The 12,858-nt window shown below is 34.1% G+C and overlaps 1 protein-coding gene across 18 annotated transcripts in view; it reads right to left on the reverse strand.

Moving 5' to 3' along the window:
- Window positions 1-5,264: 5,264 nt before the first annotated feature.
- Window positions 5,265-12,858, reverse strand: part of LOC108599575 (protein alan shepard) — a 122,957-nt gene continuing 115,363 nt past the window's right edge. For 4 of the 18 annotated variants that reach the window (XM_017986507.1, XM_017986499.1, XM_017986515.1 and 1 more), the window contains 7 exons: window positions 11,784-11,842; window positions 10,674-10,798; window positions 7,673-7,814; window positions 7,234-7,607; window positions 6,967-7,149; window positions 6,412-6,587; window positions 5,265-5,474 (listed from right to left, as the gene is read on the reverse strand). In XM_017986507.1, the coding sequence (XP_017841996.1) occupies window positions 6,423-6,587; window positions 6,967-7,149; window positions 7,234-7,607; window positions 7,673-7,814; window positions 10,674-10,798; window positions 11,784-11,842 (1,048 nt within the window). In that variant the 3' untranslated portion in view covers window positions 5,265-5,474; window positions 6,412-6,422. Of the gene's footprint in view, window positions 5,475-5,705; window positions 5,747-6,411; window positions 6,588-6,966; window positions 7,150-7,233; window positions 7,608-7,672; window positions 7,815-10,673; window positions 10,799-11,783; window positions 11,843-12,858 lie in introns of all 18 variants that reach the window. The other 14 variants (XM_017986509.1, XM_017986501.1, XR_001915150.1 and 11 more) reach the window with 13 other exon arrangements.

Consider the following 12,858-nt stretch of genomic DNA (forward strand, 5'->3'; position numbering starts at 1 on the left):
TTTTCAAGAGACACGTTTTAATCTTATCATTTGTTATTTTATTTTTTAAATCTTTTGCTATTTTTTGCTTTACGCTTTGTCGCATTGTATCTGCTGCATGAAAGCTTTTTGCTTGCTTTCTGTTTTCATTATTCATTATGTTCTGTTTTTATTTATTTTTTTAACTTACAATTAGATTTAAGTATTCTTTCAACTAGTCTTACATTTCTTAAGCGAAATAAGCACAAAAGCTGCAAAATGTTTTGCTTAGACTAAGATTTTTTCTTTCATTTTTTTTTAACTTTACTCCCAATTTATTTTTTAATCTGATCTCCTTGGCTCCAATTTCATTTTTTTAATGTATGATTTTTTGCATTAAAGTTGTTCGCACAAAAAGTACGCATATAAATTTGAAAGTTATAGCAAAGTTTATTTTTATTTTTATGTATTTTTTTGGTAATTTTGTTTAGCTTTTTTGCTTATTTTTTTTTTTTTTTGACCAGATGCAGCATATAAAAAATGCTTAAAAGCGTCACATTGATGCAAAAAATAATACGTTAAAAAACTACACAGAAAGGGGGCTTGCTAGAAGAGAGGGAGCTTTAGGAATTTTAGGGAGTTACAAAGAGAGTTTGGAGACACATTTATATATGTATGCAAGATGGAGCAATTCATGTTTTTGTTTTAGGTTTTTTTTTTTTTTTTGGTTTGTTTTTTTTTTCATATTGTTTACATAGAGAAATGAATAAAGTTCTTTAAAAGACTTTGATTTAAAACTTAAAAATAGCAACAAGCAAAAATTTACATTACATTACTTTGCGCCCGCAGCTGACCGCTGATCATTACAGATTAAAGTTTAAATTTTCATTTTCATTTTTGTTTTGCGGTTTTGTTTTCTCTTTTATTTATTTTCTTATTTCGTTTTCTAAGTTATAAGTAGCTGCTGCTGCTGCTGCTTTTTGCGCTAGCTTCATTTTTAAACTTACATTTGCTTACAAACTAAACGCGACTTCTTTGTCTGCGTGTCGGTTTTTTATTTCATTTATTTTCTTTTTAAATGTAATGAGCTTTATTTTCCTTAAATTTTTTTTCCTCTGCGCTTTTGCTTTTCACTACGTTACGTTCGCTACTGCTTTGGGGGATCTGTGTCCGATTTGCCTAACGTGCTGTTGTCTAACTTGGAGCTTGCTTCCTTTCGCGTTTCTCTTTTCGCTTTTATTATGCCTCATGCATTTGGTTTTCTTTTGTTGTTGTTTGGTTTTTGTTCAAAAAAGTTTCAAAAAAATATATATATTTATATATTCATCATTTCCTTAAATTGGCTTAATTAAAAAACGTTTATGCCCATTTACGCTCCATTTTCATGTTTCCATGTCAATTTTCTCATGTTTTACGCTTTTGTTTTATTACTTATTATTTTCATATGCATCTTATACACTTTGTTTGCTCATTTAGTTTTTGGTTTAAAACGCAATTCAATTCAATTAATTTAAAAAATTTGTTATTGGAAACTATTTGGTGTAGTTGCTTGAGTTTTACTTTTTCATTAATTAGTTCGAGTTAATTTATATATAGCAAAAATTTAACTACTAAGAAATCACACATACGAATTGCGACGAAAACAATAAACAAGAGAGGCAGAACATAAAAGTCACAATTAAAACAATTATACATATGTAAATTTATTATTTTTTTTTTAGAGTTTTATTTTAGTTTTCAATTTTACGCACTAGACATGTTTTACTTTTAAAAATTAATTCAACACATTTCGCATTAAATTTTAAATTGTAATTTCTTTCGCAAAGTCAACTTACTTTTTATTGTTTATGCTGTTAAATAATAAATTAACTACTTAAAATTAGTTAAAAAACTAAAGTAAAACGCTTTAAATTAAAAACAAAATACAGACGCAAAAAACAAACAAGTTCTTTCTTTCATTCTCAAGTTGCTTAAGTTTGGTTTCCTTTCCTCTGTCGAAAATAGTGTGTGCAAAAAAATTCTATATATACCTATATATTGGATGAAACAAACAGCTTAAGCATTGCGCCCCAAAAGCCCATTCCAACGCATTCTCTGATTGCTCACAAATATTAAATCTAACTTTCGACTTGGCGGCTAGGTTTAGTCACACTGTTTGTCCAACGTCTCTTGCAATCTCTCTTGCTCTTGATCTTGATCTTGGCCTAGCTTCTAACTATGTTGCTCTCTCAGCTAAACTCTGCAACTTTCGGATTGCTAGCAAATTAAAAAAATTCTTGTTATCCTCTCTATTATTTATAGTATGTTCTAATGTTATCTAACACTTACGTTTCTTTTTCTTTACTGCTTCTCGCTTACTTCGCTTACTTGTCCGTTTTCTTTTGCTGCAATTCTAGACTTAGTTCTGCTAAACTTATTTGCTAATGCTTCGATCTTAGTTACTAAGTTTTTGTTGTTGTCTCTTCTACTGCTACGCCTATGCCTACGCCATCTGATTCATCGGCCCTTATCTCTCTGTGTGTGTGTGTGTGTGTATGTGTGTGTGTGATTGGCTTAAAACTAAAAGTTACTAAACTCTTTGCATCTAACATCGATTCTCAATTCTTCTTACATTCCTTATCTTCACATAAATTAACTTAAATATTTAATTCTACTCTTTCTTCATCTTCTTTTTCGCAAATTATTGCCCCAGTAAGGCTAAATATAATAAATAAAAACTAGACGAAAAAAAAAAAAACAATTGCACTTGGCCAAAAAGAAAGCATAGACATTTTTCAAATTATTAACAAATTATAAAGTATTTTGAAACATTCTTGTATTTGTATTTGTGATTTTCTTTTCTTGTTTCGATGCAGCGGCGTCTCATTTAATTTTTCACAAAATTTATAAAAAATTTGGAATGTTTGCTCTCTTTTTTATTTAGTTACTATACCGAAGACGCTTGCAAGTTGTGCTAGTTAATGAATGATGTATGCATGTATGTGTGTGTATTTGATTATGTGTGTGTGTATTTGTATATCCTGCAATTGAATTCAGTTTTTTGTTTCGTTTCGTTTCGTTTTGTTTTGTTTTGTGGTTGCAATTACATTCAGTCTAAAGCATAGTTACAAATATGTTACAAATTAAAAACAAAAGAAATACAAAATTGATCATTTCCTTACGTTTCGTGTTTTGGTTTTTGTTGTCCTTTATATTTTCTTTAGGCTTAGGAAGACTTTTGGCGTTGTGTTTGCTTTTCATTTTCATTTAATTATATATTTTTGTTTAAATTAATGTTTAAGCATATGAAAATGAATTAAAGACCTTTGCTCAGGAATGTTTCTTTTGTTGTTGTTGTTTTTCTTGCTGTGTATATGTGTTTGTGTGTGTGTGTAAGATGAGCTATAAAATAAAACAAAATTTAACAAACAATGAAGCTGGCTACTTAAACATTCTCTGCTGAGATTCTCAAGCAAACTTGGCTCAACTTTTAGCAAAAATAAATAAAAAATCACAAATACAATATGTAGGCATGTGTGTATGTGTGTCTGTGTATTGGCAATTTTGTTTAAAGAAAAAAAAAACATAAATACAGTAGGCTTCGATTTCAATTTCAAATACTTGCTCTGCTCAGAGTTGAACTTAAGTAGCTCTTAAGACTAAACAGAAATTCTTGCTGCTGCTGCTCAATTTACGCTTTTGCTTTTGCTATCGTTTGTTTTATTTTTTACCTAGTACTACGTTTGACTAAAATTAAGTTTCGCTTGCGCTCAATATTATTTCCATAGAACATTTTCAATATGTCCTCACTACTTGCTCAACGCTTTCATGATGTTGCTGTTGGTGTTGTTGTTGCTCTTCACTTACAAAAAATTTACTACGTGTCCACAATGCTAAACTACGACTACTACGGGTTAACTCCTTTCACTTCACTTCTCTTCTCTGCCCTTTCATAAAGTGTGCCAGCCTCTATATTGTTTTCGCTTTTCAAACCTTCATCTCCTTGCTAAACGACACACAGACAGACAGACAGACAGAGTAAAACAAAATTAAACAATAATGTCATATATCTAAAGTCACTATGTTTGATCTCTGTTTGTTTTTTGCATTGCTTTCTGTTCACTCAAGAGTCCGAACGCGTGAACTAACAACAACACACACACAGACAGCTAAACGTAAATCCAAAAAAGACTGTAGACAGCTACAAAATATTATATTTCTTTCATATTATTAAATCGACTGATGAGCACAAAAATATGCTAAAAAACACCGAGTACAATATTTTATTCTCCTGCTTCTTTTTCTTTTTCTTACTTCACTTTGCTTTCTCTGGTTTGACTTAATCTTAGTTTTCTTTTCTTTTATTTTATGTTTTTTGTTTTTTGTTTATTATTAGACACTAAGAACTACGAAATTTGCTGCTTACTCGCAAGATTTTCTTTTTCTTATTTTCTTTGCTAGTACTTAAAACTAATTTCTTTTGTTTTTTAAACTCCTCTTTCACAGTAGAGACAGAGATAGGGAGGAGTGCTTAAGGGACAAGAGTTCTTTATAGCCCTCTGCTTCTGGTTTTCATTTCAACTGCTGCGAAAATTCTTCTCTTAAGTATTTTTTTCGACAAACTATAGCAAAATGTTTAAAAAATCTTTGCAAATAATTTGAATTTTTCGTTTTGTTTTGGTTTATATCTTTTTTTTGGGGGGGTTTTTGCTTTGACCACAGAATATAACAAAAATATAAATAAAAACTTTGTTCTCCACTCTTTACACTTTTTTGTGCTAATCAAAAAGAAACGTCCTTGCTATTTCTCTTTACCAAAACTTCCAATAGCAAAATACATTTTTATTTGCTTTTAGACATTGTTGTTTTCTTGTTGCTGTTGTTATTACTTTTACTCTTTTACAAAATCTTTTTTTTACATTGCACACATTGTTTTTATTCTTTTTAAATGTATTTCCCTTTGCTTATCTCGTCGCAAGTTTCTTTTGCAGCTTATTCATTCTTCTAAATTTGCAAAAGTTTCTCAATCATCGTCATAACTTTCTGCCTGCTTCTTCCTTTTGCTTGTTGTTTAAATCATTTATTTAGTGTATAACTACGCTCTATTATTTAAGTTTAGTCTTTGCTTTTCTTCACTTTCTTACGCTGCTGATGTTAACCGATCTCTGATCGCAATAAAATTTCTGTCCTACGCTCTTCTCTTTACTCTCGCCCTTGTGTGTAATTCATGCATTTGCATTCTATTAGTTTTGTTGTTGTTTTGTTTATACATTAAACTCTCTTAACGCTCGGTTTTGCTTTTATTTAAATTTAAACATTAGTTTTTCTTTTCTTTGTTTTTCTTCTGGTTTGCTTAGTTCACTCTTGCTCTTGCTCTTTGACCAATCCAGCTGGCTCCTGTTATTGTTGTCCTGCCTCATGTCCTTCTGCTTCTCCACTTGCTCCTCCTTACATCTTTCCTCCTCACTTTAGTTGCATCCACGATCTCCTTTCCCTTCTATATAGTACTCGACGGCGGTACTATAGAATTACTTGTTCTGCAAGGACAAAAGTTTATTAGTTTGGAGTTGGCACTAGGCGTAGATCTAGAGGTTAGTTTAGTGGATTAGCGCTAGTAGTAGTGGGGCGTAGGTGATGGTGTCTACTGTCTGCTTAAATTTATGTTAAAATCTAAACAGACTTGAGTTAGTTTCGTATGGACATGCATATAGGTGATTAATAGAAGCTTATGCTTAATGCTAGACTATACATTTATGTATGATATTTACCTAGTATGTATTACCAGTGCTTTGGCTGCTTAGTAACTATACTAAGTATATGAAAAAAAAGACAAAAATTTATGTTGTTGTAATAGAGGGTAGTTGTTGTTGTTGTTGTTGTATTTGTTTTTGTAGTCTTATGTGTATGTAGCAGCGCACAGTTTTCAAAAAACAGAAAATTTAAAGAAATTAAAATAACAAAAGATGAGGAGGAGCATGGGGGATTTTGATTGATTTTAAAGCTAATGAACAGATTTGTTTTTTTGTAAGCAAACAGGCAAGCAACAACAAGCAGCACACAAGAGTGGATCATCGGGAGAGGAGAAAGAGACAGAGAGAGAGAGAGAGAGAGAGAGAGAGAGAGAAGAGAAAGAGAGCGCGTGCGCTTGGAGTGTGACTGTTTGGTTAGGCTAATGAGACCATGAGGCGTGAGAGAGTGAGAGATCAGTTAGTTCGTTGGTTTGGTGTTTGGTGGTAGCAATTGAGAGAGCGAGCGAGCGAGAGAGAGAGAGAGCAAAGCGTTAAGCACACAGCACATGCAGAAAGAAAGAGAAAGCAAGAGGTACAGTGAACGCTCGCTATGTAAAAAGCACGCAACTAAAGCAAGCAATGGACTTGTGGAAGAGCTCGGCTCAAAGCTCAAAGACAGACGGAAGACAGTTTGAGATTGAGATTGAGTGATGTGGGGACAGAGAGACTGAGAGAGATCACTCACCTCGCAAAGACCTATTTGGGAGCGGCTTGATGTGGATACTGTGTGTATGCCTCGTCGGGTGATGCAGCTGTGCTAGCCTGTTCGGAATCTGTCATTGGCATTGTTGGTATAATAGTTGGTGGTGGTGCATAATATGGATAAGTTGGACTAATATACTGTAACGATGGAGAAAAATTCTATAATCGAACCGAAAAAGTGGAAAATAAAGAAAACCAAAATAAACATAAACATATAAATGGCATAAGAATAAACAGAACAGTTACAAATAGACAAAAATAATGTTTAGATATCAATCGAAGAGACGTTAAAGTTATATTAAAATTAAATTAAACTGCACGCACGCAATACTCAAAGACAGAAAAGAATGCCATCCTCATCTCTCGTATTATATAACTTATATATAAGCTGATTTCATTGCTACTATCATTTGCCTGAGCTGAGCCTCAGCTCCAGTCAAATAATAGGAGCTGGTCTTGAGTTTGGAGTTGAGTTGAGTTGAGTTGAATTGAGTTGAGTTGACTTGAGTTGAGAATTCAAATTCAAATTGAGACTTACAGAGTTGCCAATTTGCAGGGTGGCCAACTGGGGCATCATGGTTCCGTATGGCACGGTTGCGTCGCCACTGACCATCATGGAGATGCCGCGAGGCTGCACCTGGTTGACCGCCTCGGGCTTGTACGAGGTGACGCCCAGCTGGGGAGCGGCGGCCATTTGCATATACTGCAGGGCAGACGAATACTAATAATAATGATTTGGGCAGTTTGCAGATGGAGTTTAAGTTTGTCTTCAGTTAGGGTAAGGGATAGGGCTGACTGGACTCACCTGATCATCGACCTGAGTGATGGGCTGGGTCATCATGTAGCCGGGAATCCACTGCGAGCCGGCGACCGGATAGCCGCCCACCTGGGGGGCGCCGAAGCGCGAGTAGGGCATGCCAATGGGAGTGCCCACGTTGACGCTTACGCCATTCTGCTGCATGCTGGGATCGTAGGCCACGGGTATGCCCTCGGCGGAGATGCCCTCGCGCCACGCGCGTGCGTTCGGATCGGGCGTCTTGAAGAGATTCTTCTTTTTGGGACCACCGTCGGCGAATTTCACCAAGAGCGGATCTTTGGCACCCGGTATTGTGTTACCGTTAAACATCTGAATAATCTGCTCGCACTTTTCGCGGCTCTCCATGCGAGCGAAGCCAACGCCTGCAAGCAAAATAAACAAAATCATTAGTGGGCTATTTCATTTGATCAGCTCAGCTCGAAGTTACCCTTGGAGTTCATTTGCTGATCACGCAATATTCTGGTCGAAACAACTTGTCCATATTTCGATAGCATTGCCTCTAGATCAGTTTCCTTAAAGTGTGGCGGCAAATTTGCTATATACAAATTTGTAGGATCCTGTTCCTGTTGCTGTGTGGTTTTTGTATTCGATTTGGACAGCGTGGTGTTGTTGTTGGTGGTGGTGTTGGTGATGTTGGTGTATTGTTGAAGATCATTTAAAGTTTAGTTTTGTGTTTGGTTTTTGATTCGAGCATTGTAGTTCACACACAAAAGTTTTACATACACAGACAGAAGCATTTATTGGCAAAAGCATATGTATGTGTGTATGAGATGATTGTGGCATTGGTATTGGTGTGGTGTTGGTGTATTGGTGTATGTTGGTGTGTGAGCGAGCGAGCGAGCGACAGACACGGCGCATTTGAATAGATCGCGAGCGAGAGTCGTAGAGAGAAGGAAAGAAATTAAAACGTAGAAAAATGTTGTCATTAGTAAAATTTTTAATTCAATTTTCCATAATTTCTGTATGCTTGTTATTGTTGTTGTCTGGCTCTGTTGTTATTGCTGTGTGTGTTTGTGTGTGCCTAACTGCATGAGTATGTGTGTGTGTGTGTGTGTGTTTGAGTGTGTGTGTGTGTGTCACCTAACAAATCTCTCTCAAATTGACTTAAGACATAAAGACGAGGCGAGCGTTGGAATAAACGACTCATAGACCTAGAACCTAGACAATCTTTATTTACAGTGTATGTATGTATAGTATGTATGCCTAGTAGTTGGACTTAATTAAGTTAAATACCTGAGCACTTAGTTTATATATAGTAGTAGATAGTTATATAGAGTGAGTCTTGAGTTGTATACTTAGTTTTGCTTTTTGGTATATAGTAGTATATATATATTTCGTTTTGATTTTTGGTAAGTTTTGGCCGGCGCAGGTTTGTAGCATTTTGCGTACTCAAACAACAAACTTGTAGGTTGATTATATGTTGGCTCTGGCTATAGCTTCAAAATACGAGTACAGTTTATACAGTTGCGATATTTAGTGGTAGTATGTAGATATAAGTTATATAAAATTGAAAGTTAATGTTCGAGAGAAATTCAAATTCAAATGAATAATCCCAATATACAGTTACTTGTACTGGTATACACTAGATATACATAAGTCTATAGCTATATGTAGATTACGTTTCGCTCTCGACTAGGCTTCTAAATACGATTTGTGTTTACAAAGTATATTTATATCGTACATATCGATTCAATTCCATAAAATACCACTATAACTGTTTATTATGTTACTACATAATGTAAATATAATGTTTTTTAAATTTATTCTATAAATTGTTTGCTTTAATTTAGACTTATTCCTATGATAGCTATCGTTCTGCCGATAATGACATAGTATTAGTATATAATTAAACTATATATGTTGTTGAGTGTATGTTAATGTTAGTGTGCTACTTAGACGTTACTGGCTAAATTGTAAAATTAACTACGCATTGCTGCCACTTTGAATTGTTTGAAGGACATCCAGTCATCGCTTTTGACAATAGCTTCTTCTTCTTCTTCTTCTGCTGGAGAACAATGCTACTACTATAATATAATTAAGCCTGCTAAGCATTACGATGTAACTTACGGTATTATGAATAAAAGTTTCAAACATAAAACTAAAGGGTTGGTAAATTCTGTCAAATCTAAATATATAAATGGGTGCCACAAAAATCACTAGTGAAATAGAATTCAGCCGAAAGCAGAATGAAATTGAATTGGAATTAAGACGCAAGTGATTTCTATGGACCTCTTAATAGTTTCTTATATACTGGGGTGCCACAGAATTTCAGCTTCGAACTGGTTTGATTGTAAAACTTAAGCGGTAACAACTCTTTATCGAACAATAAAAGTTCTGTGCCTGTTACGATTTGGTTAAATCTCTAGAGATTTCTGTGGCACCCCTGGGTATTTGATAATACTATATCTAACTTGATGATGGGGGGAGCATTACGTATGTTTTCGTTTTATAAATACATTTATAGATTATAGTAATACCTGAGAGCACTCTATGGAAATGCAATTGCCTATAGAAAATTTATGGACAAAATTAAAATGCAATTAATTTACCAACAAATTCGCTAAATTGCAATTAAATACGTTAACAGAGCTCAGTCTCTCTCTCTGCTATGGGGGAAGATTGTTAATGTTTGATTAAAAATTGGATCGAGCGAGAGAGAGTTCGAAATAAACAAATTATAGTCTATGGAAATGTACATTATTAACTAATTAATTATTGTTTAATGTAAGCTAATGTACGCGCTGAAAACTACAGTTATAAAACTACGCTAACAAATTAGCAAAAGTTTGTCGTATATATCAATTTTGTATTCTGTAACTAAAATCTGTGTAATGTACTAAATAATTTGTGTGTTGCGAGAGTAAAAGTTTCTTTTTTTATGTACGACATACGATTATACAAATTATTTTTAAATGAGTAACAACTCTACAGAGCTAGCGAATTCTTGAGCTAAGTTGGACTGGAAGGAAGGTTACGGAGTATGTGCGGGGCAAGTAAATTGAAATAAATACAAAAGAACTTAGAGTATGCAAATGGAAATTGAATCTGCCTGGCAGTCGTGTAAGAAACGAAATAAAATAAAAGCCAAAAGTATTTGCCACTCGAAGTGCTGGCGCACTTTGACCTTTGAGCATTCGATCTGATATGCTAAGCAAATTCCTTGTGTATTGCTTTTCACTTTGCTGGCGGCGGGGCGGCGGCAGAGCTCAACTTATAAACATAATTTGAAAACTAAAACTAACTTGTGTATTATAAATTAAAGTAACAACTCAATTAAACTAACAAGTAAACGTAAAGAGAGTTTGGAGGGCTCTACAGTCATGGCATGTGGGATGTGGGGGGAGGGGAAAAGCTTTATGTTTGTCATTTTTTTTCTTCTTTTTTGCGGTGTGAGGGGGTGAGTATTACTTGCATGCAAACAAACGTACAATGGCCGGCCTATGAAGCACCCAGATACCCACTTTGGCCATCTGAGCTTGCACTCCCTTCGCCTGAAGTCCCTTGACGGCGCCCTCAGCATATGCCGGCTGCTCGAAATCGACGAATCCATAACCTGTAAGAAACATATTTTGTTTTTGTTTTGTTTTTTTTTGGTTTTGGTTTTGGTTTTCGGTTTTGGTTTTCGTTTATTCGTTTTTGGTGTGTAGGTTGGTTGGGTAGGTAGGTGGGTTTTTTTAATTGCATGTATAAATATATATATAAAAATCGGTATATATAGATAGATATAACACATTTGAGGGGGATAATTATTTGTTGTATTTTTTTTTTTTTTTAATAATTTTGTCACACACATGTCAAAGGCATAGGAATAATCAAAACGAAATTGATATTGACGTGCAATAATCAAAACAAAAACAAAATATATGCGTAGAGAGTAGAAAAGTGGAAGAAATGTAAAAGGTAAAATTAAATTAATAGTTGAACAAACACTAACAAATAAATAATAAATAAAAAGCCTTTCACATACATACAACACATTTATACAATTATATCAGTTATATCAGTAACAGCGATTGGAGCAAGGTTTCTATGTTTATATATATATATATTGGTTATTTGGATTTGGATTATTAACACTAGCAGCAGTATAGTCATAGGTTAGCTAAAGTAGAGTGCAATAGTTAACAAGTGAGATGAATGCATGAATGATTTACGATTAAATCATAAGAAACAAAACTGATACCAAATGAAAGCCAAATAGAAGAAGAAGAAAGAAAGCAAATTTAAATTGAGATCATCACTGCCAATTCTTGTTTGCAATTGTTAACTTATGATATTATTAAAAAACATCAAAAATTACAGCAACATACAAGCAATAATATTTGATTAATAATACACACATAAATATTCATAAATTCACATAAAAACAATACAAAAAATTCAATAACAATAATTAAAAAATATACAAAAGTAAAATGTTTTTTTGATAATTTTTTTGTTTTGTTTTTGATTAGATAAAACACATACTAATAATACATATATACGAATAAAAACACACATAAATAAATAAATGATGAGAATGGTGAAGAAAAAAATACCTTTACATTTGTTTGTTGTTTTGTCTAGAATAGCCTTGGTTGATATTATTGTTCCGTATCTGCAAGAGAAAGAGAGAGAGAAAGCGCAGAGAGGCGTGAGTTAGCTACAAATTAACATATACATATATACATGTGTAAAACTAATTATATTAATATGTAATATACACTGTCGGTCTGTCTGTCTGTCTGTCCGTCCGTCGATGTGTTTGTTTTCTTGCGTGCCGCGTTTAAGGCTTGGATTTTGTTGTTGTAAACGCCGTCACGCGTCGACATTGACTGAAAGTAATTAAATTGTCATTAAACTCTAATATATGCCCTCAAAAGTAGGCAACGAATCGTGTGTTTATATTTAACTACACTTTATGTAAATAAATAATTGAGTCGGCACACTCTGAACATTTGATCAATAATACAATAAACGTTTATGTTTAACTTTAGCCGAGTTGTTTGCAATTAAGAATTATAGCTTAGTCGACATGATAGATTCGTGTACTTAATAATAATATTAAAGTACGCGAAGGCTGCGACAACGCAGCGATTGATTGAGCGAAGGACTGCTTGAAGGGCTGCTCAGTCAACTTAGTTTCATAAGCGGCTTATTTTGATTGCTTGAGCAGCAGCAGCAGCAGCCGCAGCAGCAGCCGCTCGAGCAATAAAAGAATAAAGAAATAATAAAGAGTGAGCTTCATGTCTTATGGGAGCAACAAAAACAAAAAGAAAAAACAAATTGACCTTTAATTTAATTACTCGGCTTATTATAGTCAGCCAGCCAGCTGGCCAGCAAGAGCTAAGATTGCGACCCTTACCTGCCCACTCACCTAATTATAGTTTGTTTTGTTTGATGTTTGTGCAACTATTTTTTATGGACTTTCGTTATTATGGAAAGTGCGCCCCTAATGAAGTGGCGCAATGCTGCGTATACGCAATCTGCACATTATAATGCGAATACGCACACACACACACACACATAATTTCTTTATATGTTTTGTGGCTATCCGATTAGGCATGCTCACTAATTAGTGTGGATTTTGTTTGGTTGCCAGCAAGGGTGGCAAAATTTGTTGCCTTTTTTGTT

The sequence above is a fragment of the Drosophila busckii genome, chromosome 3L (genome assembly GCF_011750605.1).
Source record: "Drosophila busckii strain San Diego stock center, stock number 13000-0081.31 chromosome 3L, ASM1175060v1, whole genome shotgun sequence".
NCBI classification, from domain to species: Eukaryota; Metazoa; Arthropoda; class Insecta; order Diptera; family Drosophilidae; genus Drosophila; species Drosophila busckii.